Source organism: Balearica regulorum, chromosome 4 (genome assembly GCF_011004875.1).
Source record: "Balearica regulorum gibbericeps isolate bBalReg1 chromosome 4, bBalReg1.pri, whole genome shotgun sequence".
Lineage (NCBI taxonomy): Eukaryota > Metazoa > Chordata > Aves > Gruiformes > Gruidae > Balearica > Balearica regulorum.
In genome coordinates this window covers 40,146,973-40,171,620 of record NC_046187.1, presented here as the reverse complement: position 1 = coordinate 40,171,620, position 24,648 = coordinate 40,146,973, and the positions used below count along the sequence as shown (strand labels likewise).

Below are 24,648 nucleotides of genomic sequence, written 5' to 3'. Positions count from 1 at the left end.
TTTGAATTATGTCTAATTTTGAAGTCAAGAAATATTTTGACAATTACTAGCAATTAACTCTGGACAAAACCAGTATGACCGACTTTTAACCTGCATAAAGTCAGTGTACCAAATATGAAGAATTATAATACATTTACCCATGACTGGAACAAGACTCATTTGGGGCAGCCACATTTAATTGCACTGGGAGGAAGTTCAGAACTGAGACAGGGATTACTGCTATCATGAAAATAATTATTGGTATCACCAGTCAAATCTTTGATTTACAGAGGGTACTATGGAAAAGCTAACCATATGCCAAAAGCTCTGCTTGTTCCTCCTTTTCCATTATTTATCTTACTTGTACCCTAAATAAATGGCAATCTACCTTCTGATTTTTGGCACATTCCTTGAAATACCTGAATTAATATGATGTGATTTTCAAAATGTGTTGCATTAAAGGGAAGCAGAGGAACACCATAAAAATACCACCAAAGCAATCTTAACATACAAAACCAAAAGTAAACTTCAGCTTGGTTATCTTCCTGTATGTGTCAAGTATCTTACTATTTCAACTCTTACCCTCAATGAATATTTCAGCTGACGTACTATCTGAACCAATGGAATTTGAAGCCAGGCAAGTATAGCGTCCAGTATCGTCTTCAAAGGCTTCTGCTATAATTAGTGAATGAAGTCCTCCACTTCCAGAACGGATCTGAATGTCAGGGGAACTCTGGAGTTCTTTTCCTTCACAGAACCATCTGCAGCCCACACACATTTAGAAAGACAAAGAAAAAAAGAACATAAAAGATTGGTTCAGGCTCATCGCACACAAGACATTAGACTCTGCTGCAAAAATCTAAATTGCTACTGAAATCAGTACATGGTGCTTTGAAGTGTTTAATGGCATTCACAAAGAAATAACTTGCTGGAATAAATTTTGTTTAAAAGGTAGCAAGACATTTCTGAACACTAAGAAAATTGCACACACCTACAATTTAAAACTATTCCCTGTCCTGTTTTGGTAGAATTAATGCTTTCTGCATATTTTAGGTACTGGTTTGCTTTGACCACAGTCTAATCCATTTCAATTTAACTTGCTACTCCCTTCTTCCAATTCTCCACAGAGAATGTTTGATTTTTGTCTATCATGCTGAGTCAACCTAATCTAATCCCATGGTACAGGTTCCATATTGCTAAACTTTAAATAGGTTTAACTCCTGCCTCAGATCAGGATCATAAACTGGTTTTCTAGCCTTGGATTGTTATATATGTATATAATACATGTTCCACTACCAAAAAGGTATGCCCCAACAAAAGGGCTGGGTTTAGGTACAGGCAAAACAGACACTTATCTGGGATGACTTATTATGAGGCAAAAGCATGGCCTATTTTGTGTCAGTCAAGTGTTTTCCAGTGCAGGCTGCCTGAAGAACTAGTCTACAGTCTCAGTCTTTATTGCTGTCATGAACGTACCAGCTTCCATCTGTTTTCTGTTTGATTCCCTCATATCAGCTAATCCTATTCTCATAGGCTACTCCCTGATTTATCCATATGTCTAGCAGCCCAGCAAGTGTGAGAAGGGGATAATTTTTCTTTACGGGGGTGCTATGCATTTTTGCAAGGGGTGGTAGATTAGCAAGTCACTAAAGGAAAATCATTTGGGAACAGCCTTCCTTCCCTTCTCAAATCTTCACTACATCTTGAAAGCAAATTTTGCCAAGTCTTTCTGAGCTTGTTCCCGCTCCACTCCTACAAACTCACTCTGATCTTTACCATTCTTCCTTCCCTTCCTCTCATCCCATAATCCTAATCTGTGCTTTTCCATGTCTTCTCTCTGCCCTCCTTTCTCTCTTCTTCCCCCAACATCCCATATTCAAATCTTGCTGTGGTGAGGATAAAGAAAAAATGACTAATTCTTAATAACAAGCTTCGAAAGAGATCATTCTTTTCACCTCATACACTTTTAATTTCCTATTTATTACTACCTTATTTAAATAAATAAAAATAACCACAGAAATTCATGGAGAGTCAATTCAAATTGAAAGAAGATCGTAATTTAATAAAGATATTTAAAGACTTAAAATCTGCCACCAAAAAAAAAATTTTTTTTCCTTTAGTTTGTACATGTTTGAGAGAATTTTTGCAGTTACATTCCAGTAATACTTCAGAATTAAATTCTGCCCCCCCGCCCCCAATCAGATAACTTTCCTCTGCCCCCCCAAAAAACAAAGTAAGCCCAAGGAGTTACAAAACCCCTCTACCTATTATTTAGGAAAAGCATGCAACACTATAGGATGACAGATACCATATCATAACAATTAGCGAGGAGTCTTTAGAAATGAACTGCCTCACTTTTATTGTGGGTTTTTTTCTTTTTTAATAGGAAACTACATGTAATTAACAGAAATAAAAAATATGTTACAAAACTTTCTTCTGACAATATTAGATTGGAAAACTTGAAATTTCATTCTAATTTCTGAATGCAGAGTTAAGAAACCTAACAGATTTACACAGAAGACGATTCCCTTTAATAACACCCAGAACTGTCGGCAAGCCCTCTGTGTTCATGAACAATAGATCTTTTATTCCTGAAGGCAAAAAAATGTTGATAGTGGCATTAAAACCATATGTAATTGTCTTCTGTTATTAAAAGACTAACAAGTTCCTTTTCTGTCTTCTGTTGTGCCCAGACAGTGCACACACAAAGTATCATTTTTGGAAGGAACTAACAAATTTCCATTTGTTTAAAAAGTAAACCCCTTTGGCCTACTTTTTACAACTATTGGGCTTGAAGACAAATCTATTCTGTCAGCTTGACTGCTAAAATTAACATTTCTCTTCCCCTCCTTTCCTCTGTTGTCACAAGTCCTCCCTTCTCCCAGTGTGAGGACCTCTGCTACTATTTCTACTTATTATACCTTCAGAGTCTTAACCTCTGTGCAGCCTTTCCTAAGTTACATTTCAAATGATATGCACAAGAGAGAGGTTAATTCAATTTCTAGACAATCACAGACAAGAGGCTGTAATATGAGGCTCTACTTAATCATTAGTTCTATTTTTCTTTCCTTTCCAGAAACATCCTGCAAAGGAAAACCTCTCCTCCAAGCCTAATTATTTTCTCAGATAGAGCCCAATTTTAGTTTCATGCAAATCGTATGGCTTTCTACTGTCTCCCAAATTCCATGCTCACAAAATGTTTAAGAAACTGTGATAAGCATATGAACCTAAAATAAAAAAAATAAATCAATTTATATATATATATATTTTTTTTGTCAGATGATGTTTAATAAGCAAACTGTTTTCTTAGGAGGACAAGTTCTATACTGCCCCTTGATTCATGCATATAGACAGACTCAAGCAGTGGGAGCTATTCCTCAACACTGGTTGGGACAGACTCATCGCATCACGTCAGTGACATACCACTGAAAACGAGTCCTGACCTGCTACATCAGACACTGTCTGCCACAGAGAAAAACACATAAGTAAGCAATTCAATATAAAATTACCTCAGCCATCATTAGGGTGCTGTTTGATGAATGGAAAACAGGCCTGGTGTTGGACTGGACTGTTTATTGTGGAAAGAATTCACCTTCACAATGGGCAACAGCAGAGTTATTGGAAATAAATACTGGAACAGACTGAGTTATATTCTCTTTCTTTTTCTAATTTTTTTTTCTCATCTATCTACATGTTTATAGAAGAAGAGGATTAATTAACATCACAATTTTGATGTAATCTCCAAAACCAAGTGAACGAGAAAATACCCAATTGAATACCCTGCAATAACTTGGTAATTGCCAGTTCAGTTCAAGAGAGTTTGTGAAGAAGAAAAAAAAGGGCCAGCTAATTAAATGAAGTATTTTCTTCCCCAAACAGACTGAATTTCAGTTTTCCATCTTTTATATAGTATGGGCTACTATGCAGCATAAAACATATCTACAAGCCCCATTAGCCTTACTGCCATTACACTTGGAACAGCCATGGCAAGAGGATTTTCTGCTCCTAAGAATTGAAAAAGATTCAAAGACAAATCTTTGAAGCATTCTCTCTTTCTGCAGAGGGATCACCAAAGCAAGCAACAAATCACTATCAAAGGGAGACTGAGCCAAAAAAACCAGAAGGACTCATGGCTAAACACAGAAAGACAGCCACAATGCAAGTCTTACAAGAAATTTCCAGCTTTATGCTAACTAGTGCAGCATTAACTCATGTCCAGTCTATTCCAGCCTACTGATCCTCTTGGGGATAAGAAGATCACTATCTAGCTGTGAGAAGGCAATAATGCTTCTGGAGAGCCAAAAAACCCCAAATCAAACCAAAACCAAAAGACACTGGAAGTAGCACAGAAGAACGAATGCACTGCAGATGCTTTGCAAAAAAGAATTCCCTGTATAGAGAACATTGGTTTTAAAATACATCTATTTCACAGGTTCTGGATACCAACAGTACAAAAATGATCTACTCATTTCCCTATCTCTTTGTTACAGGTTCTCAATATTGATTAAAGTGTGCAGATAGAAACAAATCAGGCAGAGACACCAACAAAAGGTTTTTGCATACGTGTGTACATATCACTCCACAGAATAAGAACTCAAGCTTGCATCCTAGGTGCATTCCTGCAGGCCATGCTAGTGTTCATGCAAATTTGTAGAGAACCGTCCCCTTGAAAGAGAACAGAAACTACTGCAATGATGTTAGATAAAGGCTGGCAAAAAAGTCAAATAAAAGGAACATACATTTTACATAACTGGAATTCATTTTATTAGTCAAGTATCTTGCCAGATTTCAAATTACACTGAATTTCTCTGTTTTCCTACTTTATTCTTCATTCTCTTTCCTCCATTTCTTTTCCTGCTTGCTTTTCCACTGTTATCACTCTTTGCCTTGCCTTTTCTCCAACTATGCTTAGTTTTCACCTACATTGTATCTACTCTATGTTAAAACGATAGCAATTAAGTATTTAATGCAGACACTGAAACACAATTATTAGACTGTAAAGTCAATACTCCAAGGAAGTCAGTCAGAGGTATTTTGGTAGCAGGGGAACAATGGTTAAGATACTCGCTTTTCACGCTTCAAAGTCCATTTTGCTTTTCCACTGGCTACTTTATTGCATGATGGCAGAACTAGAGCAGCAAACAAAAAAGGACAATCAGATGCCAGATGAGCAGCAGTTCCTGCACACTGACATCAAGTAGCGATTCACGCAATATGTCTCTTTTTCACTCTTCTTTATGCTCTGACAACCCTCCATGCATGGAAATACATATGAGCACGTGTGTCTGGGATTTTAATGACTGTGAACAAAATATAAACAGTGTTGAACAGTACACTGACAGAGTAAGCACTAGGGCCTTAAGAAAAACAGTTCAAGGTTCTCTCTAATGCATAATCCTGCTGGAACTTGTGTTTTCTGAGAGTCACTGAGGAATAGAGAGGTTTTCCTTTCTGCACACTCTTAAAAGTTAATTTAAAATGGCAGCTGAAGTGAAACTTTAAGATACAGCCTTAGGGAAGAATTATAATAGGGAACTCTGACCACTACAAAAAGTGCAGAGAGATAAGTTGTAAATTAAAAAGTAGTTTTATCCTTAGTGGTATTAAGTATGTCCACTAAGAAAAGTTAAAATTAAATACTCTGATGTTCTTGTACTGGCAGAGTCAGCGTTTCCATCACAATACAGTGTAACTACCATTTTGGTTTTTTCTCCATTGAAGTTAAGCAGGCCAATACTTCCAGACTCTAAAACATTACTACTTAAAGAATTTAACTTGATTTTTTAAAATAAATCAACTTCACCATATAAGATTTAGAATACACTGCAGTAATCAGATTATTCGTATGCTTAAGTTCTTTGCATACTGCTCAATTTTTGTGCAACACGCAATGCAGTATTTTTATGCCTGATCTAGAAACTCATTATTTGTAAATGCAATGCATAAAAGAGTTATCAACAACAACATACATACTTTAAATATTTATATTTTGTCATCTTAAAAGAAAATTAAGATTTGAAGATAGAAGATGGTGCTTTGCCTGAACCTCCTGTTAAGCAATTAAAAAATGGCTCTATACACTGAAAACCACAGAAGCCAATTTTATAATAAAAAGTGTGTTACATTATAAACAGTATACATTACATACTTATTCAGAATTTAACTGATTCTTCAGGTGTTGCACAGTGTTCTGCAAGCTCTCACAAATTTCAGTGAGGACTTCACATCCAGTTGAGTAAATTGCACTTGTACTTGGGGACCAAAACTGCCTTCTCAAATGTTAAAAAAAATGGCAAAAGAATACCAAAATGGCATTTTCAAGACACTTTGTCAACATTTCAGCCCTCCATTTCCTACAAGTTAGTTCTGCTCCCTCTGAAGTCAAGCTTTGCATCACGTTCTGCACAAGGATGCAAAGAGAAGAGAGGGTACAGAAGGTAACAGATGTGACCAGCTGAGCCATGAGCGACAAAGCTGAGAACAGTGAGCAATGGCCTCTGTCCTTGTTTGCAGGCTGCAGTAACTCCAAAGATTTTTTTTTTTTTTTTTTTTTAAGATTATTCCTATCGTTAGGAAAATTTCTTCCCTACATTCTTGTGTAGGTTTTCCAAGTCTCTTTCTGTTCACGTTACCTGTGGGACAAGGATTCTGCTCTGCTTCAGCATTTTGGCTAGGGAAATAAAAGGAAAGATAGCTTGAGCTTTTGACAGCCCCAGAGAAGATGTTCAGAGTTACAGCAGAGATCCTGCCTGTAGCCCGTATCATCCTCTCTGGATACTGCAGTATTCCACGGCCTTACATAGCTGCATACAGTTAATTACAAACAAAAAACAGTATTGCCAGACTTGATTAAAAACTAATCGTTCTGTCCTAAAATCACAGGATTAGCTTAAATTCTTTGTTAAAGATTGCATCTTGTCTCTGTCTTTGCAATTGTTGGCCTCACTTCACAGCTTTTAAATACAGGTTTTAATGCAGGCTTTTAATTACCTGACAGATATATTTGCACGCAAGAAAAAACAAAACTGATGACAGAAGTATGAAAATTGAACACAACACTGAGCAAAGCACAGATTTATAATTGTCTTACTTGCCATATACCAAATCTTTTAGAGAACACTTTTTTTTACTTTTTAGATTAGATTAAGAGAATTTTAAATAATTTCCTTGACAGTTACCTTTGCTTATTTTGCATCTTATAAAAGTCTAGAAGATATGCATGACGCAGTAATGAAATATCTGGATGTAAAAGAAAAAATGGTGAGATTTAAAGAACAAAACTGAATTACATTTCATGGCTATCATGAAGAAGTTTAATGCTAATTTTTTCTTTATATAAACCAGAGAAAATATATCATAGAAAAGAGGTACCTACTGTATGATTCACTTGGATATGTAATCCAAAGCTATTTATTTGTGATTAATGAACATCTCTGTCATAACAGGCTGTGCGGGAGGTTAAGGTAATATTCACTACTGACTACTCACTTCTTGCAGGAGTAACTTTTTTAGAACCTGGATATATTCACTATTTTTTTAGAACTCTGTGATAATAAGAAAAATATCTAAATATTTAAGAGAGGAACAATGAAAAGCACCCAGCAACTTTCTTGTTGAACTAGCTTAAAAGCCTCATAGGTACATTTATGACATACAGCAAAGAAACCAGGGAAGTGACTCTTGTTGACAGAACTGTGGTGTTGAGGCAAATGATATTTCACAAATGCATCCAATGGTATCCAAATGAGATACCACATTTCAGGTAATCCTGTTTCATCATGCAGAACAAAGACATCTGCGCAGCTGTATTTATTCAGGAAGAACAGCAAGGAGATCATATTTCTTTAACTGGACAAAAAAAGTGGTTAATATTAAAGGAAAAATCTGCATGTTTTCTTCTCAAACCAGAATGAATAAGTATCTTATGCCTATAAAGCAATTTCTTCTAAAAAAATATTGCTTATGTTATAGTCAACCTTCATATATGAAATAACAGAACAATGAACTGTATGCTGAATAACTTATTTTCCATTTCTGAAGTCCAAAGTTTAAATCCTACCTCATATCCTATTTTGATTGATCTTTGCCCCAAAAGATTTATATTTCTTTCTTATCTTTGTTCATCAACAAAACACGAAGTACCTTATTACTCTTAATCCTAACTGCATGTTTTCTGAAGACAAAAGCATTGACCAGGTGGAGGTGCAACCCATAGATTTCAAACAGTTTCAGATATCTTACACAGAACTTTCCTGTATAGCATGGGCTAGTGCCCAAATAAGTGTGTCACTTTTCGAAGCAGCAGTTTAACTGACAAATAGATTTGGATAGATAATTCATTTCATTCTAGATTTAGGTAATCATCAGACCAAGAAAGAGAGAAAATACTGTGCAATTTAAGGACCAACTATGTAGTGCAAACTGCAAACCACCTTTTACAACAAGCATGTTGATTATTTGCCAGACATACAGCTAGTTATCTTAAAATAACAAAGCCTTCTCATTGCATTGAGTAATTGCTGTAAGTAGTGAATCTGGGCATATATAAATTTACAAATTATGTGTCTACATTCATATATGTAAATAAAAAGCATGAATAAAAACCCAAGAATAATTTATATGCAATTTAAGATACTAAGGTTTCTATCTGTAGGACATTTTTGAGGGCTGTTGGACAGATTAGATAAGTGGTACTGTACTGCAAGTTAATTTAACAAGATTATTTATATTCTTTATGTTATTTTCTTCAGAAAATTCAGAAACCTTATTGCAGAACAAGTGATTAACAATACTTAACGTAACAATTGCCCTACATCATCTCTTCTCGGACAGTTTCTTCACACTTTACTATTTTCTGGAGCATTATTTTGTATTGGACATCTTTGAGTCTGTAAGAGCATATTTGATATAATCTTCTATTTGACTAAGCTTGAGTTTCTGGCACATACATGGGTGCTACTGCCACTTACAACTCAAGCATACATCTGCGATATATGTCCTTTTGAAATGAAGTGCAGCCTGTGCAAAGATGGCTACAGCTTCTTTGCAAGTGCCTAAGAAATAACAGTGCTCTCTCGGGTTAGCCAGACTGAGGAAGGATAAATCAAATTAAAGGAAAAACTGCTCCGCTCCTAAAAAGGCCGAGCAGGCACTTTCTGGCACAACTGAAAAGTCAAAAGAACTCTCTGCTCCACTACAATTACAGTTCCGTATTTCAGTAACGCAAGCAATCACTCAACAAACTGGATGGCTGCACTTGACAATATGTCATTTTTTCAAGCTCTCATTATGTGTTGAAATTAAAACAAATTTCCTTCAGAACGAAGTCAATACTGCCTCACAACAAAATACTTTCAACTTCAGGAGGCTAAGCTGTTAAAAGTCAAGATTGAAAAATCTCTTCCCTTCACTTAAAATTATTTTCCTCAGATATACGACCCCAAAATTTAATTATAAAAGCCTGTAAACATCAGGGGAGTAAAAAACAAACAAAAAAAAAAAAACAAAAAAAAAAAAAAAGAGAGAGAGAGAGATTGGATTGGAAATAGCAGCAAGATGCAATAACCCAACAGTTATTTATATATTTTTTTTATTTACGTTTTATATATATGTATTTTCTCAATATGATTAAAAGAAGATACAGGAAAGTAATTGAATAGTTGCAAATTTCCACTTGTTATTAGCCAAAGTACACCTCTTAAGTTTGGAAAATGTTTGTTTGTTTCATAAATACAGTAGTTAAACCATCTGTAACTTCTCTGAGGTTCAGAGTTAAAAAAACCAAACCCAAACCAAAATAATCCCATACACTCACAGAAAAAGAAAAAAGAAAAAAAGAAAAAAAAATCACAACCCAAAACCTGTGAATATTAATGGATCATAATCTGGTCAGCAATTTGCAAAATTATTTAAACCGCATTAAAAAGGAAAATTCTTTAGCTTTCTGACATACCTACAAATGCAATTCTCCATAATGGGTTAGTAAAAACAAAATAAAAGTCAAGAAGTAAGCCAGTAGATACAGAAGAAAAATGTTCATACAGTAGTTCTGTGGCACATTTACCTGTATTTCAGAAGACTTTACACTAAAATCAGTAGTTGCTATGAGCAGTGAGAGGGAGAATGAAGCAAAGTAAAAGTTCAAATTAAAACAAGCAGAGTAGGTACAGCTAATGTACATTCATTTGATTTCTTAACATACCATGCAACTTTCTCATTTTGTCTTTTTAGTTTTCATATTTCGCTGGAAGCTTTTTTTTTTCTTTTGAAATATCTTATACATTTCAATCTCCACTGCAATATAGGCAATACTTTGCCTCCAATGCCAATAAAGATGGAAGCTGCTTCCATATATAAAAGAACAAACATGGAATAGTTTATAAATGTGAAGAATGAGGAACTGTAGCCATAAAAAGCTTGACAACAGCTGACTGTGCAGTTCTGTCCCTAATATTATTGTAGATGCTTTCATTAATTTTTTAACGTAATTCAGGTTTAAATGATTACGAGATATAACCCTTCATTTTCCACACTTTTGGAATTTTATATTCTCAGAGGATTATCACAGAACTGTGAAACACTCGCTACAGAATTCAGCACCTGACACACATACTTTTTGCATTCAACTAGTTACTACATAGGAACCCCTATAGTTTTAGGGCATGAAATGCCAGACAGCGAGCAATAATTTCTTTCTTTCTGACAGGTAATTAAATTGACTGGTTTTGTACAACTTCCTTCTTGGGCCTGGAATACCTCACCCTGAAGTCAAAGTGTGGTAGACATTATCTGCTTTTCAGATTTTTCTACAAATTCATTTGTCAGTAAGTCAAACAGACCCCTTCTACTTGTGTCTGTTGTGCCAGCAGAAATTGATTTCTTTGCTGTTTTGTTTCATGCAAAGATTATAATCTCTTCCGAAAAAAATCAGAATATTAGATTTCCAAAGTAGAGATGCTGCTCCGTATTTTTCACTCAGTGGCTAAAGGAACCCTTTGCCCCACATGGAAATACATATATACAAATATTTTCTCCAAAATGGATTCCAAAGATAATCCAGCAAACTCTGATTGTTTTATTTTCTATTGAGCAGCCCCAAATATTTGTTTAAATGAAGTTATAGAAAGGTATTCCATGCATTTTAAAAAGTAGTCTTCAAATGCAACCAGCCCTGTACTGAGAGTCAGTAGCAGGGGAAGCATATGAGAACAGAGTTACAGTTTAGTGCTTCAGAAGAAAGAAACACGCATATGGTATTAGAAATAACATTCCTAGTTTCATACGGTTTGTTCTCAGTGTCAGAGACACTGAGTGGAACAGTGGAAGAGCTAACTAGAGCAGCATACCATGCCTCCCTCATTTTATTCCATTATTCCCTCCCCTCATCCATTTTTCCTATTCTATTTGGCTAGGCATACTCTCATATATTTTCAGTAAGAACATTCACCCACAATTTTCCAGAGCATCTAGAACATGTCACCTATCTTACTAAATATAAGCATTGGACCACCTTGTAACAACAGTCAAGACAGGATCTAACAGATCAGAACAACAGTTCCTACTCATCTACAGTGAACATCGGCAAACACACAATGAACATTCTTGTGTCTGAGGTAGCTGAATAAAAATGTTTCTCTAAAGAAAAGCTCAATGAATAGGACTTTGGGCGTTGATATAATAATTGAACATGAGATAATTAGATATGTTTTATTATTAAGAAACAGAAGTTAAGCACTTTGCTGCCACCCAAGAAAGGTAAGAGCCAGGTAAGAACTCAGCTTTCACTGCCTTAAGACCATCTTCCGTGCGCTGACCAGGTCTCTAGAATACGAGCAGATTCCGACCTTGCATTACCAGATGTACTGTTAGCCATGAAATTATTATTTAATCTTTTAAAAAGCTAGCAGATCGGAATGAAGAGACTGATGTAAGTTATTATGCAGCACTGCATGGCAATGAAATACTGGAGTTTCATTCTCAGGGGTCTGGTTGCCCATTGTCACAGAAGGATTTTAGGTGGCCACCTTCCACTAACTCTGAAGGCAGTTATGCACCTAAGTCTCCAATGTGCACAATAAGTAACTGTAACTACATTCACTTAAATTGCAGATACCATCACTTGGCTTATGTAGACCTAGGTTTACATCAAGTTACCACTTCTGGGACTTGATAGGAAAATAACATGTTCATGGAAGGGAAGAAAAGAAAGAAAATAAAAAGCAGTGAAGACTGTTACAGCAGGTTAAAAAAAAAAGTATTTAATAATCACATGTAAAATACTGAACATTTTTCAGACCCAAAGAACTATTGGGGCTTGTAGGATTAATACAATTGCTTGTCCAGCTGAAATGGAATGCACATCATCTATAACAGAAATGCTGCTCTTAGCTATCCATTACAAGTGTATACTACTTTGACCAGTAATGGATTTAGAACTAGCATGCTGTCAATACTTTGCCTACACGGGGAGAGAAACCTCTTACAGAGCTGCCAGGCATAATCTTCCAGTGGAGTAATGGTTTGAACTTTGAGGGAAGGACTGTAAAGAGTTAAGAGTAAAGAAAAAGATGGAAAATTTTAAGGATAAGATTGCATTTATGCAGTTTAGATTCTATACATAAGGTAGATTGCATTTAATGATTGTGGTGAGTTAGTGCCAAGTTCATGGCTGGCAACACACATTTCAGATGAAGCAGTAATACTTCTCAAAAACATAATACTTAAAAAGAGGAGGAACCTGAGAAGTATTTTAGACCAATCACTCTAGTTCACAGAAAAAAGCCCCGTAACATTCAATCATCAAACCTTAACAACTTCCAAATCAGCAATAAGTAAAAAGAAACCTCCATCCAGGGTGTGTAGTCTAATTCATATTGGAAACACAGAAGTGGCAACTGTAGAACTTGAAGGTTTACCTTCAGAACTGGCAGACATCTTGCTGGAGTTATGAAAGGTAGACGTTATTAAATCCACTGTAACATATATTGCAATCACCATGATTTTACAGGCACAATTAAATGATGCCTAAAGAAGATAGTTCTCTACATTATTGTAGCTAAATAGATAAACCCTTTTATTTGCATTTACACTATTAGCTAAACCAGATCAGATTAAATACAAAGTAAACCCCTACATATCCAATACAAAACTGCTTCATTCTTGCATGGATACTATTCCTACTATCGTCTCCTTTTTTCTTAGTTCCCCGTTACCTCCAAGCCTGAGTTAGTAGATATAACTGTTGACCGGAAGATAAAATACTTGATTAATGCAGGTCAGGTCAGCAACTTAGTAGCTGAGAACAAAGGAAGAAAGCTGTCAGCAGTTTTGTCAGTGCCTTGCATTAAGTATGACAGCAGTCAAATTGACTCAGTGAGGCTCAGCCTGCAGAGATCGGAATCATTCTGCAGAGCGTCACAGGATGTAGAGAACAAGCACCTCAGCACTTGACTAACCACAGTTTTCAATAGTAGCAGCAGGTCTTGAATGGCTGGGATGCCAACACATGAAACATCTATCACCGAGGCATTCCGGATTAGGCTAACCTGTATTCACAGACAGTTTCAACAGCTGAGTCTGTTTCATGTATGTACAGATAAGAAAAGCAGCAATCGTATAGGTGGAACAGATGGTTTGGCTGAAGTTAGTGGCATATGGCTTAGAGCTCTATGTAATCATTTCTGATAGGAGATGAAAATTGTGATGATCACTAAGGCTAAAACAAAGTCCTCACGCAAGTGCCCTCAGGAAAATAAAATGTGGGCTGTGTGTGTTTGTGCGAGGTACCCAACAACGTATATAAACAAAATCTCAGAAAAACCCCCACATGCTTTCTGTTTAAAAAGAAATAATAATCACAAGTAGCCACTCATATTCTGGTTCTTGGGGGTTTGTTTGTTTGCTTTTTTAATGAACGATTTCCTAATATTTTCTAATAAAATCACAACTTTGTAAATAGAGACAATTCTTCCATTTTTGGGATCTTGAAAATTTTGTGGTTTGAATGTTTTTCTTTAGTAATGCCTGACACAGTGAGCAAAAGCAGAAATTCTGATCATTCCAGTTCAGTTTTAATTTTAAAATATTTATCTTTTTAATATAGTGCTTTCTTAAGTTTTACTTATTTTGAACTTTTTCTTTATTTTTCACATTTGTTTGACATCCCAGAAGCCAATAGGAGTTAAATAATCAAGTCCCAGTGATAATGCAGCTAATTGGCATTATTTTTAAACAGTTAAATTTTTTGTCAAATTTTGTTCTTAACTTATGGATGCAATCTTTGCTGAATATGCTGAAGTCTCTTTCATCCATACAGCTAATTCTTGCTATCTTGCATGCATTCTTTAATTTGTAATTCAGAGTCAGCAGCATTGACTAGTTTCTATATGCAAGGACTACTACAAAATTTTGAGAAAACTATTTAAAGACAAATTCAGAAAAGGCAATTATTAAAGCTAGATCTGAGGTCACTTGTATAATCATTGAAATACAGCAACCAATCTAAAAATCAACTTTATTTCAAAAATAGTTTAATATCCAGAAGAGCCAGAGAACTTCAGACACTTTGCAAAGCCACATTTGTAACGTGTTAAATAGTTTCTAAGCCTACTGGTCTGGACTGAAACTAGAAGCTTTCCAACTTAATTTCCAACATTAACTAGCAAAACAATACATCAGCAATATCAGTTATACCTGTTCTGATTCCTGATGTAATATTATCAAAGACATTTTTCACAGTTGCTGGTGGAAAAAAAAGGCTCGATCTCTGTGTAACAGCTGTCATCTTTACAAGTAACTGTACTTTTCTTTGGCATGCTCTTTCCTTATATCCTATCTTGGAGGTAAGTACAATAGCAGACACAGTAAAAAGCTACCCATTAAAAGTGCTAAAATAAGATTCAAGACTTTGGACTCTCAGATAACATCTGTGGTGTCCTAGGACAGATTTAGTGTGTGCTATGTGAAAGGGTCTAGTTGAAACAGCAGATAAAAGGAAGGAAAGGGTGGGGAAGGAAAATTGCCTGTCTTTGGAGCCTCAGTTCTCCCAAGGCAGCAAAACTTATGCCACTATTTCCTCAGCATCCTTATACACAACATTCCTTTACAGAAATTACATAGCATAGGCAAAATCTCACCAACTTACTTGGTTTATGCAAATAGATTATCTGTCATTAGGGTTAACTGTTGCATTACTGTGCCTTTCAAAACCTACAAGGACACCTAAGCCAGACCTGAAGGACTAGGCTTTACCTCTGCCTCACTAACAATGATTAACTGATGCTATCTGTCCAGCATGTACTGAGTACAGTTAAAGCACCTTTACACGCTCTCACCAGCTGCAAGACACAGCACAGCTCTCACTTGAAACTTTGGTTTCAGCTTTATCAGACAACCTTGTATCTATGGTTGCCAGTCATCAATATGGTATGATCCAAAAGCATGCATGTGCCCTTGCTTTGTGCTTTGGTCACTATCTGCGTAGCTATGGCCAGTGTCTGCTTGCTCCAAACATGCATCACTTCCACGATTCTTCCCCCTTACCAACATACACTGGCCTAGGCAGTCATACCTCAAAGCATATCATGTGTATTTTTCACAACCATTATGAAAACTGAAATACAAAACAGTACCAAAAGCAGGTTTTACTGGAAAAATCAAAAATTCCATAGGGATCCAACAGGTTGAGGGTCAACACTCAGGTCTACTCCTTTTTGCAATTGCTAGAACTTATATGTGCTTGCTGTGGCCCGTATAAATCCTGGAATTCCTTGATGCTTATATCCAGCCCTTTTCCATCATGCCTCTCTCCACTGTTTGAAAAAACTGTCTGAAGAGAGGGAATCTATTTTACATATGAACAGATTGCAGCAGCATTACAATCAGAAAAGCCCTGTAAGTAGTCATTAAGTTTGGGAAGAATGGCAAATGTCAATCTAGTTACAGATTAATACCTGCATACCCTCAGCAGCCCTATCAAAGCTGGCGTAGAGATGTCTCAAAGGGCAGAATATTCTGGTCTTTACATGAAGACACAGGGATATTCCCACTTATGCTACGCAGTAGAATCTCACCACCTCTGCTTCACTCGATCTGTAAAGCACTGAGGGACTCTGGAATTTGTGAAAGACTTCAGGTGCAAGATACATCTTTTAAGAGTGAGCACCATAAAGGCCATGCTTCCTTTTTTTTTCTTTATAGAAAAAGCGTACTGTTTTATCCACACTACAATTAGGATTGTCTAGTATAAAACCAACTCAGGTTTGTTCTACATATATTATATGCATTAGCACAGTAAATTTGAACATTGAGACAAACACATTAACATATCAGAGGCAGGAATGTGAAGGTGCTGGAGTATACATTTTGACCTCTGATTAATTCTCACAGCAGTTATTCAGAAATACTAATAGATTTCCCATCTGCATTGTGCACTTCAAAGTTACAAAAACCTGCAAATAACTTTTAAACATTTACATTGTAGTTTACGTGAGGCAGAGATTAACTAACAGTGATTCGTGAACCCTGGTCAAAGGTTGGGAGCTTTTTTGTTGTTGTTTTTATCCATTTTTTAAGTTAAGAACAAAGTTCACATGGAAATTAGACACACATTAGAAAGTAAAGCAAGAAACTAGTTCAAAAGGATGTACACAGCTATATGACTGATTATTCTCTTTTTTTTTTTTCAGTTTTAGCCAGCTAAATTTACTACTCTAATAGTTGAAAGACAGCAAAAAGCTTGTAAGTGTTGTTTATTGGATTTGCTGTTGTAGAATAATGCTTATATATTATTTCTAGATAAATTACCATGTATGTAGAACTACAGTAGGAATTGTACTTCATCTTTACTTCATCTTCCAACCAGAGGCAAGAATAAATGGTGTTTTTCAATGCTATAACTTTTGATCTGTTTTCTAAATTTGAAACTCCATGGACTTGTTTTCCCATTTAGAAAGTATCCATATAAAAAACATTCACTGTCTAATACTCATATCTGAGGAGATTTGGATGAAAGTCTTACATCAAGTGCTATGCATCATTTTATGGGAAAAAGGATGTAATTGAGAAGAAACGACTATGAGAGTACTGAGGGAAGAACAAGATTTGATTAATAGTAATTATATCAGAATAAACAATAGGGATATAAAGAATATAATAGTACAAAGTGCCTACAATATAGATTATTACAATCTCATCCTTTAGATTAGGGATATACTTTTTTCTAGATAATTACAACAATTTAATAAACTGTTTAATAATATAAACTTTTCACTGCTCTTAAGAGCAACCCAAAATGCTAATTCTGAGAGCGAGCAATTAAACTTTACACAATCAAAAAGTCCTTCCTTTTCATTTTTCATACTTTCCATAATGTATTTGGAATGGAACATATTTACTGTGATTTATGACAGTGAGATCTTCCCTTATCTCTGTCCTTCTCCCTCTCTCTCAAATCAGGTCACCAATTACCTTGTAATGTCCAAAAGAATTCCTGAGATACATTTGCTCTTATTTAAGACAGGCATGTTTGTACTCCACGAAAAATATTCAAAGAAGCTATTTCTCCTTTTACTCAAAGAAACATTAAAACCTATTTGTTTTAACCCTGACCTTACCATTAAACGCTATGATCCCAACTCTTGGCCTTTAGGCAATTAAAAAAAAAAAAAAACAACCAAAAAAACCACCCCACAACAAAAAAACCCCAAAACACGTTTGAGTACATCCAGCCAACAATTTCCACATTAAAAAAAAGTTTAAGTTGGAGCCACGTGGTCTCAATCAGGCAGTAAAAAAAACCCTCTCTGTATTTTCTTAAATGCACAACTGCAATATGCCCATAACCTCTCTTTTAAATCATCTTAACCAGATCTGAATCACTCTCACCACAAATGATTCGGTGGCCCTGGAATGTGCTGGGGTAGACAGAGTTGCTCTGCAACGAACATTGGGACATTTCCCACTTCCCTAGTGTTAAGAGAATAGTCTGCAGAAAAACATAACAAAAACAACAAAAAAAACCCCCAACAAACACACACCAAAAAACAAACCGTTCTTTAAAAGGTTAAAGCCAAGACAAAAAATGACATCACAGTTTAATCATTCAAGGAAAAAAAAGTAAAAAAATGCAACTACTGCCTAATAAATCAGTGTTGCGTGCCACAAGCCACAGTAAGCCAATACAGCCAAAGAACAGCTTTTCTTGCTGAAGCGGAGATACCACAAGCAGCTGGCAGATGCATGTGTAATTGTATTCACAGAGAGCCATTGAATCCATTAAGCCAGCCAGACTCCAAGAAGCTGATCAATTAAAAAAGCAGAATAACTACAATTTCCTTAACAATCTGTGCATCCCCTTACATTGCACTACAGTATTTTTTTTGTCATAGGCTACCACAATTTTTTGCACAGATGAGTATGTGTATGGCACTTTGTCAAAAGCTTATATGCAGATCGCTTAAGATCAAACAAACCCTTTGAGGTACCTGCGTTACCTGGATGAATGCTGCTAGTAACCTCCACTGCTCCACTCGAGCAAGTAGGAACAATAAGCACAAAACACCTTAGCTTTCTCAGCACCTTAGCTTTCTCAGCACCTCAGAAGGAGTTCCAAAATATTACTTACATCTAAAGTTATAATAGAGGAAGGGGAATGTAATTCCTTGGAGGCTCCTAAAAGTCAAGTTTAAGCAGCAAATCAGCAAGCTTTGCTTAACTAACTGTAAGATTCTTAAATGCCACTTCCTCTTTAAAAGTCTGTCTGCAGCCTGAAAGATTTCTTGCAGTCTTAATCACCTCAAAAACAATTTAAACATGTGGCCAAAGTGATGTGCATTTAAAACAGGAACAGGCCAGAGCCAAGATGTTTGGATCCAGTTATTAACCTTCTCATACTTCATGGATGTTGGAATCCAGGGGTTTTGGTACAGGCCCATCTCTGAACTCAACACTCATTGCCAAACCTCAGTGTCAGTAGAAAATATGCTTTAACATATCAACGCAGGAAAAACAGCATAAAGATGTCAGATTTTTCCACCACATCAATGAGAAAAAAATGTCATTATAGCACCCACGTAAATTGTGAAACTGAAAGCAGCTGCTGAGGCAACCTGACATGGTGCCATCGGCAGGGGGGAGCCCAACTCAGGAAAACACTATTCCATTTTTAGCTCTGAAAAAGAATCTTTGCTAGTTCTAGTGTGCAATTCCAGTTCAGTGAATAAACTTGCCATAAATAGAGCTAGTAACTGCTATAGAAAGAAGTGCCTTAGTAGATGGCAAACAAAATGTATACTAAACATCTCCAACATTCTAACATATTGCACACTATCCTGTTAAGAACTGTTTTGCAGTCATGCCATTCTAACAGAATTTAGCAGATCGTTTTTACCAATTACTGTACCAAGCAAAGTGTTCTTCTAAATGAAAGGTGAAAGTCAGAATGGGAGAGTTACTGAATGGTTACGAGTTCCTGAATGGTTACGAGTTCCTGAATTAGAAAAAACAAGTTTACAGACCTCAAACAAACAGTTAATTGACTATGCCTGCTATACTTTGCACAATCATCCATTTGCACATTCAGCATATTTTTCATGTGACTAGATTCACCTTCACAAATCCCCGATAACCAGCAGTTAAGAAGGGGGTAAGGGGAAGGGACCGCTCACCTTGTCAACACAAAATATTGGAATAACTGCTTGAACTAGCTGATGGAGCCAGAGTTAAGGGAAGGGAAAGGAAAGCTTTCTTTTTTTTCAGGTCTATTGTCCCAGTAATGTTTTTTGTTGGTTTGTTGTGGGGTTTTTTTTGTTATTTTTTAAAAAAGTACATAAGTGCATTCAATCACTTGGTCTTTCCCCCTTTGCCAAATTCATTACACAGTTCAACTTTTGGATTTCAAGTGTTTCTTATTTATCACTTTATTAAGATAGCCCACTCAGCAAGACATAATCGCATGCTGATAGCAGGGCTTATCAGTGGCTTTAAAACAAATGGGTCCCTACACTGAATCTCCTTTGACAGCTAGATGGCATTTCTGAAAGCAAGACATTTGGATTAACCTGCCACTGTGCTGATCATTATAAAACTTTCCCTAAAGACAAGACACCTGAAGGAGATGTAAAAAAAAGGGTCCTTGTAACAAAGCAATCCATTCTGCTAGTAAACCTAAAAGGCGGCAGTGTTAACGCTTTTATAAAGCAAGAACAGCTAAATCATTTTGCTTACTGGAAGAAAACCAAGTTTCTTTTTGCAACTCCTGTCCTCTCAGAGTCATTTATTCAAGCATACACTCTCTTCCACTGTACATTAGCTTTCACTTGCATGCCCTAGAACAGTAGACTCTCAAAGCTTTTTGATTTTAAAAACAGATTCACTTGCCAGGCAGGGGAGGAGGGGTGTGTGTGCTCTGAATGAATGAATGCCAATCATTCAAAATAAGTTTATTTTTAGTTCCTATAACCTAAACAGTCTTTGGAAGCACTTTATCCCTTTACACTCCCCCATCCTCCTATAGTTCTATTTGTATCCTCTGTGATGGAAGATCTTTACTTCCCAGGTTCAGCTCTTGCACTTAAAACAAATGAGTTACTCCGCTAGTAAAAATTAGTCTATACTACACATGGTTCAAAAAACCCCCAAACAATAAATTTGCAGAAAACCCAATAGTGAAGCCATTTGGAAAGCTGTCTGGAATTGTACAGGTACTTAGGAATTTTATTAAAATACATACATTCTTATAGTGCTTTTTGGAAAGGGAGAAATGAGGAACATTTTGCTGCTAGGCACTGTTCCGAGAGCACTATAACTGAGCACACGCTGTATGATTCACTCACGTACTTTTTTCCCCCTCCTCTATCGCAGTAAAACAGCTAAAACACCTTATTTGTTTCTTGCATCTTTATATGCATTTAATGCTAGCACTTACCGTTGTGGAACAGATGGACCCCCACCCCCCACAAAGAAGCTGATAGCTGATGGTCTCTGGATCCTTTATTTCTTGATTATTCCCAGCTCTTAGCTTTGCTGCTCTAAATTCAGCCTAGTTTGCAGAAGAGCACAGAAAAAATTAATAGACAGCAGACTTGCCAAATTCCAACCACTCACGATCAGCAATGAAGACGTTCTCCCTAGTTCTGGCTGATTCCAAAGAACAAAGCCTGCTGGCAATGAGGAAGCGGAGTTTAAGTCCTCTGGCTTCAGTCCAACTGTTGCTCTTGCTTTTACTTCAGAGTACGTGAGAGTGTTTGTATGAGCTTGTAATGCATGTAAGAGATGGGGGCTGGGGAAAAAAGAGGGTGTGTGTAAGGGGAGGAATGCTAGTCATATCCAAAAATAACATGAAGGAAGTAATGTAGCGATCCGTCTCCCCTCATTCTCCCCTCTTATCACATGTACTGAGAGTGTCTCTCCCCTAAGATTCTGATCTCAAGAGTAGGTAGAGAAAAAAATTCCAATGTGACTTGCAGCTCATTTGATTGCACTATTAAACTGTAACTGAGGAGCTCTACACTTACAGGGACACGTCACGCAACGCATGATTTAATAGCGATCTACTTGATAATACTGAAGCCAGAGTGCATTTCACACTGTGTGCATGTGCTTGCAAACGGGAGAGAAAAACCAGAAGCTACTATGAAGCTCACTATGTGTTAGAAAAAATAGCATCACATTTGCCTTTCCAGAAGTTCATAAATTCCAATCCTAGGTACTTCTAGATACTGCTTAATGTTGATTTTTAAAATAGCAAATGTTGCAAGTTTACAATATAATGGGAAATAGGGATATAAAAATCTCTATTAGTTTCATTTTGCCATACTTTTCCAGAAATTTTCATAAATAAATTCCACATTCAGAAGAGTCAAAAAAAGGAAATCTCTGTCAAAAAGGAAATCAACACCCACAACACAAACAAGAAAATCCCATAGAACAAAAAAAAATTTAGGCTTCTTTCCTGGATAATCAGAAAGCTATTGTCACTTTTTTGTAAAAAGCTTTAGCATATTGGTTCCAATAAATGTGGGCTTTTTAAAAACTTGAAAATGGTCATTGATAAGTGAATAACAAATTCAAAGAAAAATAATAAATCATTAGTGATAGCCTCATTTTTTGTTAATTACTTTTATTTAATCTAGACTCTGTCAAATTAATTTGAGGACCACTAAAACTACATATACACTCAGAAGCAGTTTCTGTGATTAGTTAAAATTTCTGGAGAATTTTTACTGTATCCAGTAGGTCTTCAAACTCAAGCAAGTGCCCTCAAAATATTACAAGCTATCACAATACAATTTATACTTTTATCATACTACTCTCCGCGAGTAGTACTTCACAGAGAGTAGTATTACTTTTTGAAAGGTTTAATTAAAACATGACAATATAAAGAAAGGTCAAAGCAATTTTGGATTTCATTTCATGGCATGTAGAATAGTTTAGCCCAAGATTCTCAGGTATTTGACCTAGTACTTTATTTTAGAAATATTTCAGTATTTTAGAAAAGTAAAACTGGTCAATTTCCACAATGAATAGTTCTGAAATAACAATTCTCACACCAGAAATAAAAGAAGGAAAGAAGGGAGAAAAGACTTCAAAAGTAGACTCCAGTGTGCCACTTCCAACAATGATAGCATAAACCAGCCACCTGTTTACACAAGACTTTGTTCCTCAGTACAGGAGACAGCATAGATCAAACCTAGTGATTTCCATACCCAGGGTCAATACTTTTTCTGGACCTACCTTTTTTTTAATCCTTTAGTAATACTAATGGCACTTTAGATAGGAGCTTAAATTTCATAGAGCCGATATAATACACTTCCCTACATTCCCATTACATTAAAGAAATTACAGAGCTTTTCCAAAGATAGTAGCAAAAAGAACTGTTATGATAAATTTGAAAACTACAAATACAGTCTATGATGAAGGTAAATCTCAGAAGCCTATAGAAACCATCTGGAATGAAAGGAAGTTATGATGATTTAAGTTTGCCTTCCTGCATATTCACTAGAGACTGAATTGCAATATATTGTAAGGCCATAAAAAGCTACACTAAATCCAAGTTTTGTATCAGGAAGTTCACTGAGCCCTACTGTGATGTACTTTTCTGCTGGTACTTCACTCTTTGGTAGCATTACAGAGCTTGGCTTCTTTTGCTGTCTTGAGGTTTGCCAACCCAAATTTAACCTGACAAATTTCACATGCAAGAAAAGATCAAGAACAGATAAGATTACCTGAGGGCTTTTAGTCCACACCTCATCCCATCTTGAATGTCAGCTGTACTGAATTTGCTTAATTGGCTAATTACAGTTCTAACTTGAAAAACATACGCTTCAAATGGACAACAATAAATCCACATTCAGTTCCATTTGCAACTGAGTCTGCAGAAGAAAGAGGTTAGTTCAGAACCCAGTCTTGGTCCAGACATTTGAATTTGTTTTGCTATTATGGAAAAGCACAGACCTGAAAGAATATGAATTCAGCAAAAACACAAAATTACAACACAAACACAAAAAAGCAAGCAAACAAAAAAGTAATGGGGAGCTATCGCCTGCTTTCTTCTGTCTAAGCACTGCTGTCGTAACCAGACCCAAAACCACGATGCTGCTTTCAGGAGAATTTGAAACCCAAACAAACAAAAACTCAAATAAGATATGATAAAGTAAGCTTGTATAGTTCAGTACCTGGTATTCCACAACATTTATTCATCAAACGAATCGTTACTAGCATAGATATTACATTATTGTTATTCTCCAATGTCTACACAGATGACAAAGACAAATGGCACAAAAACATACCCAAAATTATTTTTGTGCAATAAGTGAACTAAAAGATTGAATTTTTCAGGGGTCTCAGTTGCATGAACCATTACTACACTAATATTTTTGTTATTTAACTCAAATAGAATGTAATCCTGTCACATTTAGGAAAATTACAACTGTACATTTGCTAATTTGCAGCTGATCTGCTCCAAGTAACATATCTTATTTTCTGCTTACAAACATTTCAGTTGCAAGTTTCAAATTCTGATGAACATTTATCAGAATTAAGTTTGTTTTCCACCTGTTCTTATTTCTACGTAAGGAAGGAAAAGAAAATATATATATGATAGTTTCTTTCACTGAAAGTTCATTCTCATCACACACACTTTGACTGGTAAGATATAGCTGTCACAAATTAGATAAATGCCTCATAAATTATAATTACCGAAAAATAATACAGATTAAAAGACTCCTTAAGGATGTTCAAAGAGTTCTAAGCAATGGCAGAGTTGACTACTGGTAGTAACTTCTATAAAGTAAGATTTTCTCATATGGTAAGGCCCAGAGAGGTTATGGCAGACCCTCCTGGACTGTTTGCATGAAGAAGCAGTTATATTCCTTTTTTTTTTTTATTTTTTTCTCCCAAGAATAATAGTCTAATATAATAATAGCCATGTATTAAGAGGAAACAATAAAATTTTACTCACTTCTTTTGAGCACTTACTAGACACAAGCTCCGGTAAATTGGGCCATATTTAACAACTTCAGTGTCTTGTACTCTGTACAGACAAATGTGTTCCCAATATAGCCTATGTAAATTTGGCATTCAGCAGTAAAGGTCACCCAGTGTTTGGGGGTTGGGTTCACTTGCAAGAAAAGGGCTATAATCTAATAAAAGAAACAAGACTGGTGAAAAATG

At 36.0% G+C, this 24,648-nt stretch overlaps 1 protein-coding gene across 5 annotated transcripts in view; it reads right to left on the bottom strand.

Annotated features, from left to right (window-relative positions):
• The window catches only part of PALLD (palladin, cytoskeletal associated protein), a 207,728-nt gene that overhangs the window by 132,590 nt on the left and 50,490 nt on the right, over positions 1 to 24,648 (bottom strand). For 2 of the 5 annotated variants that reach the window (XM_075751846.1, XM_075751839.1), the window contains exon 3: positions 562 to 740. In XM_075751846.1, the coding sequence (XP_075607961.1) occupies positions 562 to 740 (179 nt within the window). Of the gene's footprint in view, positions 1 to 561; positions 741 to 7,157; positions 7,219 to 17,862; positions 17,887 to 20,902; positions 21,369 to 24,648 lie in introns of those variants that run through there. The other 3 variants (XM_075751842.1, XM_075751840.1, XM_075751841.1) reach the window with 3 other exon arrangements.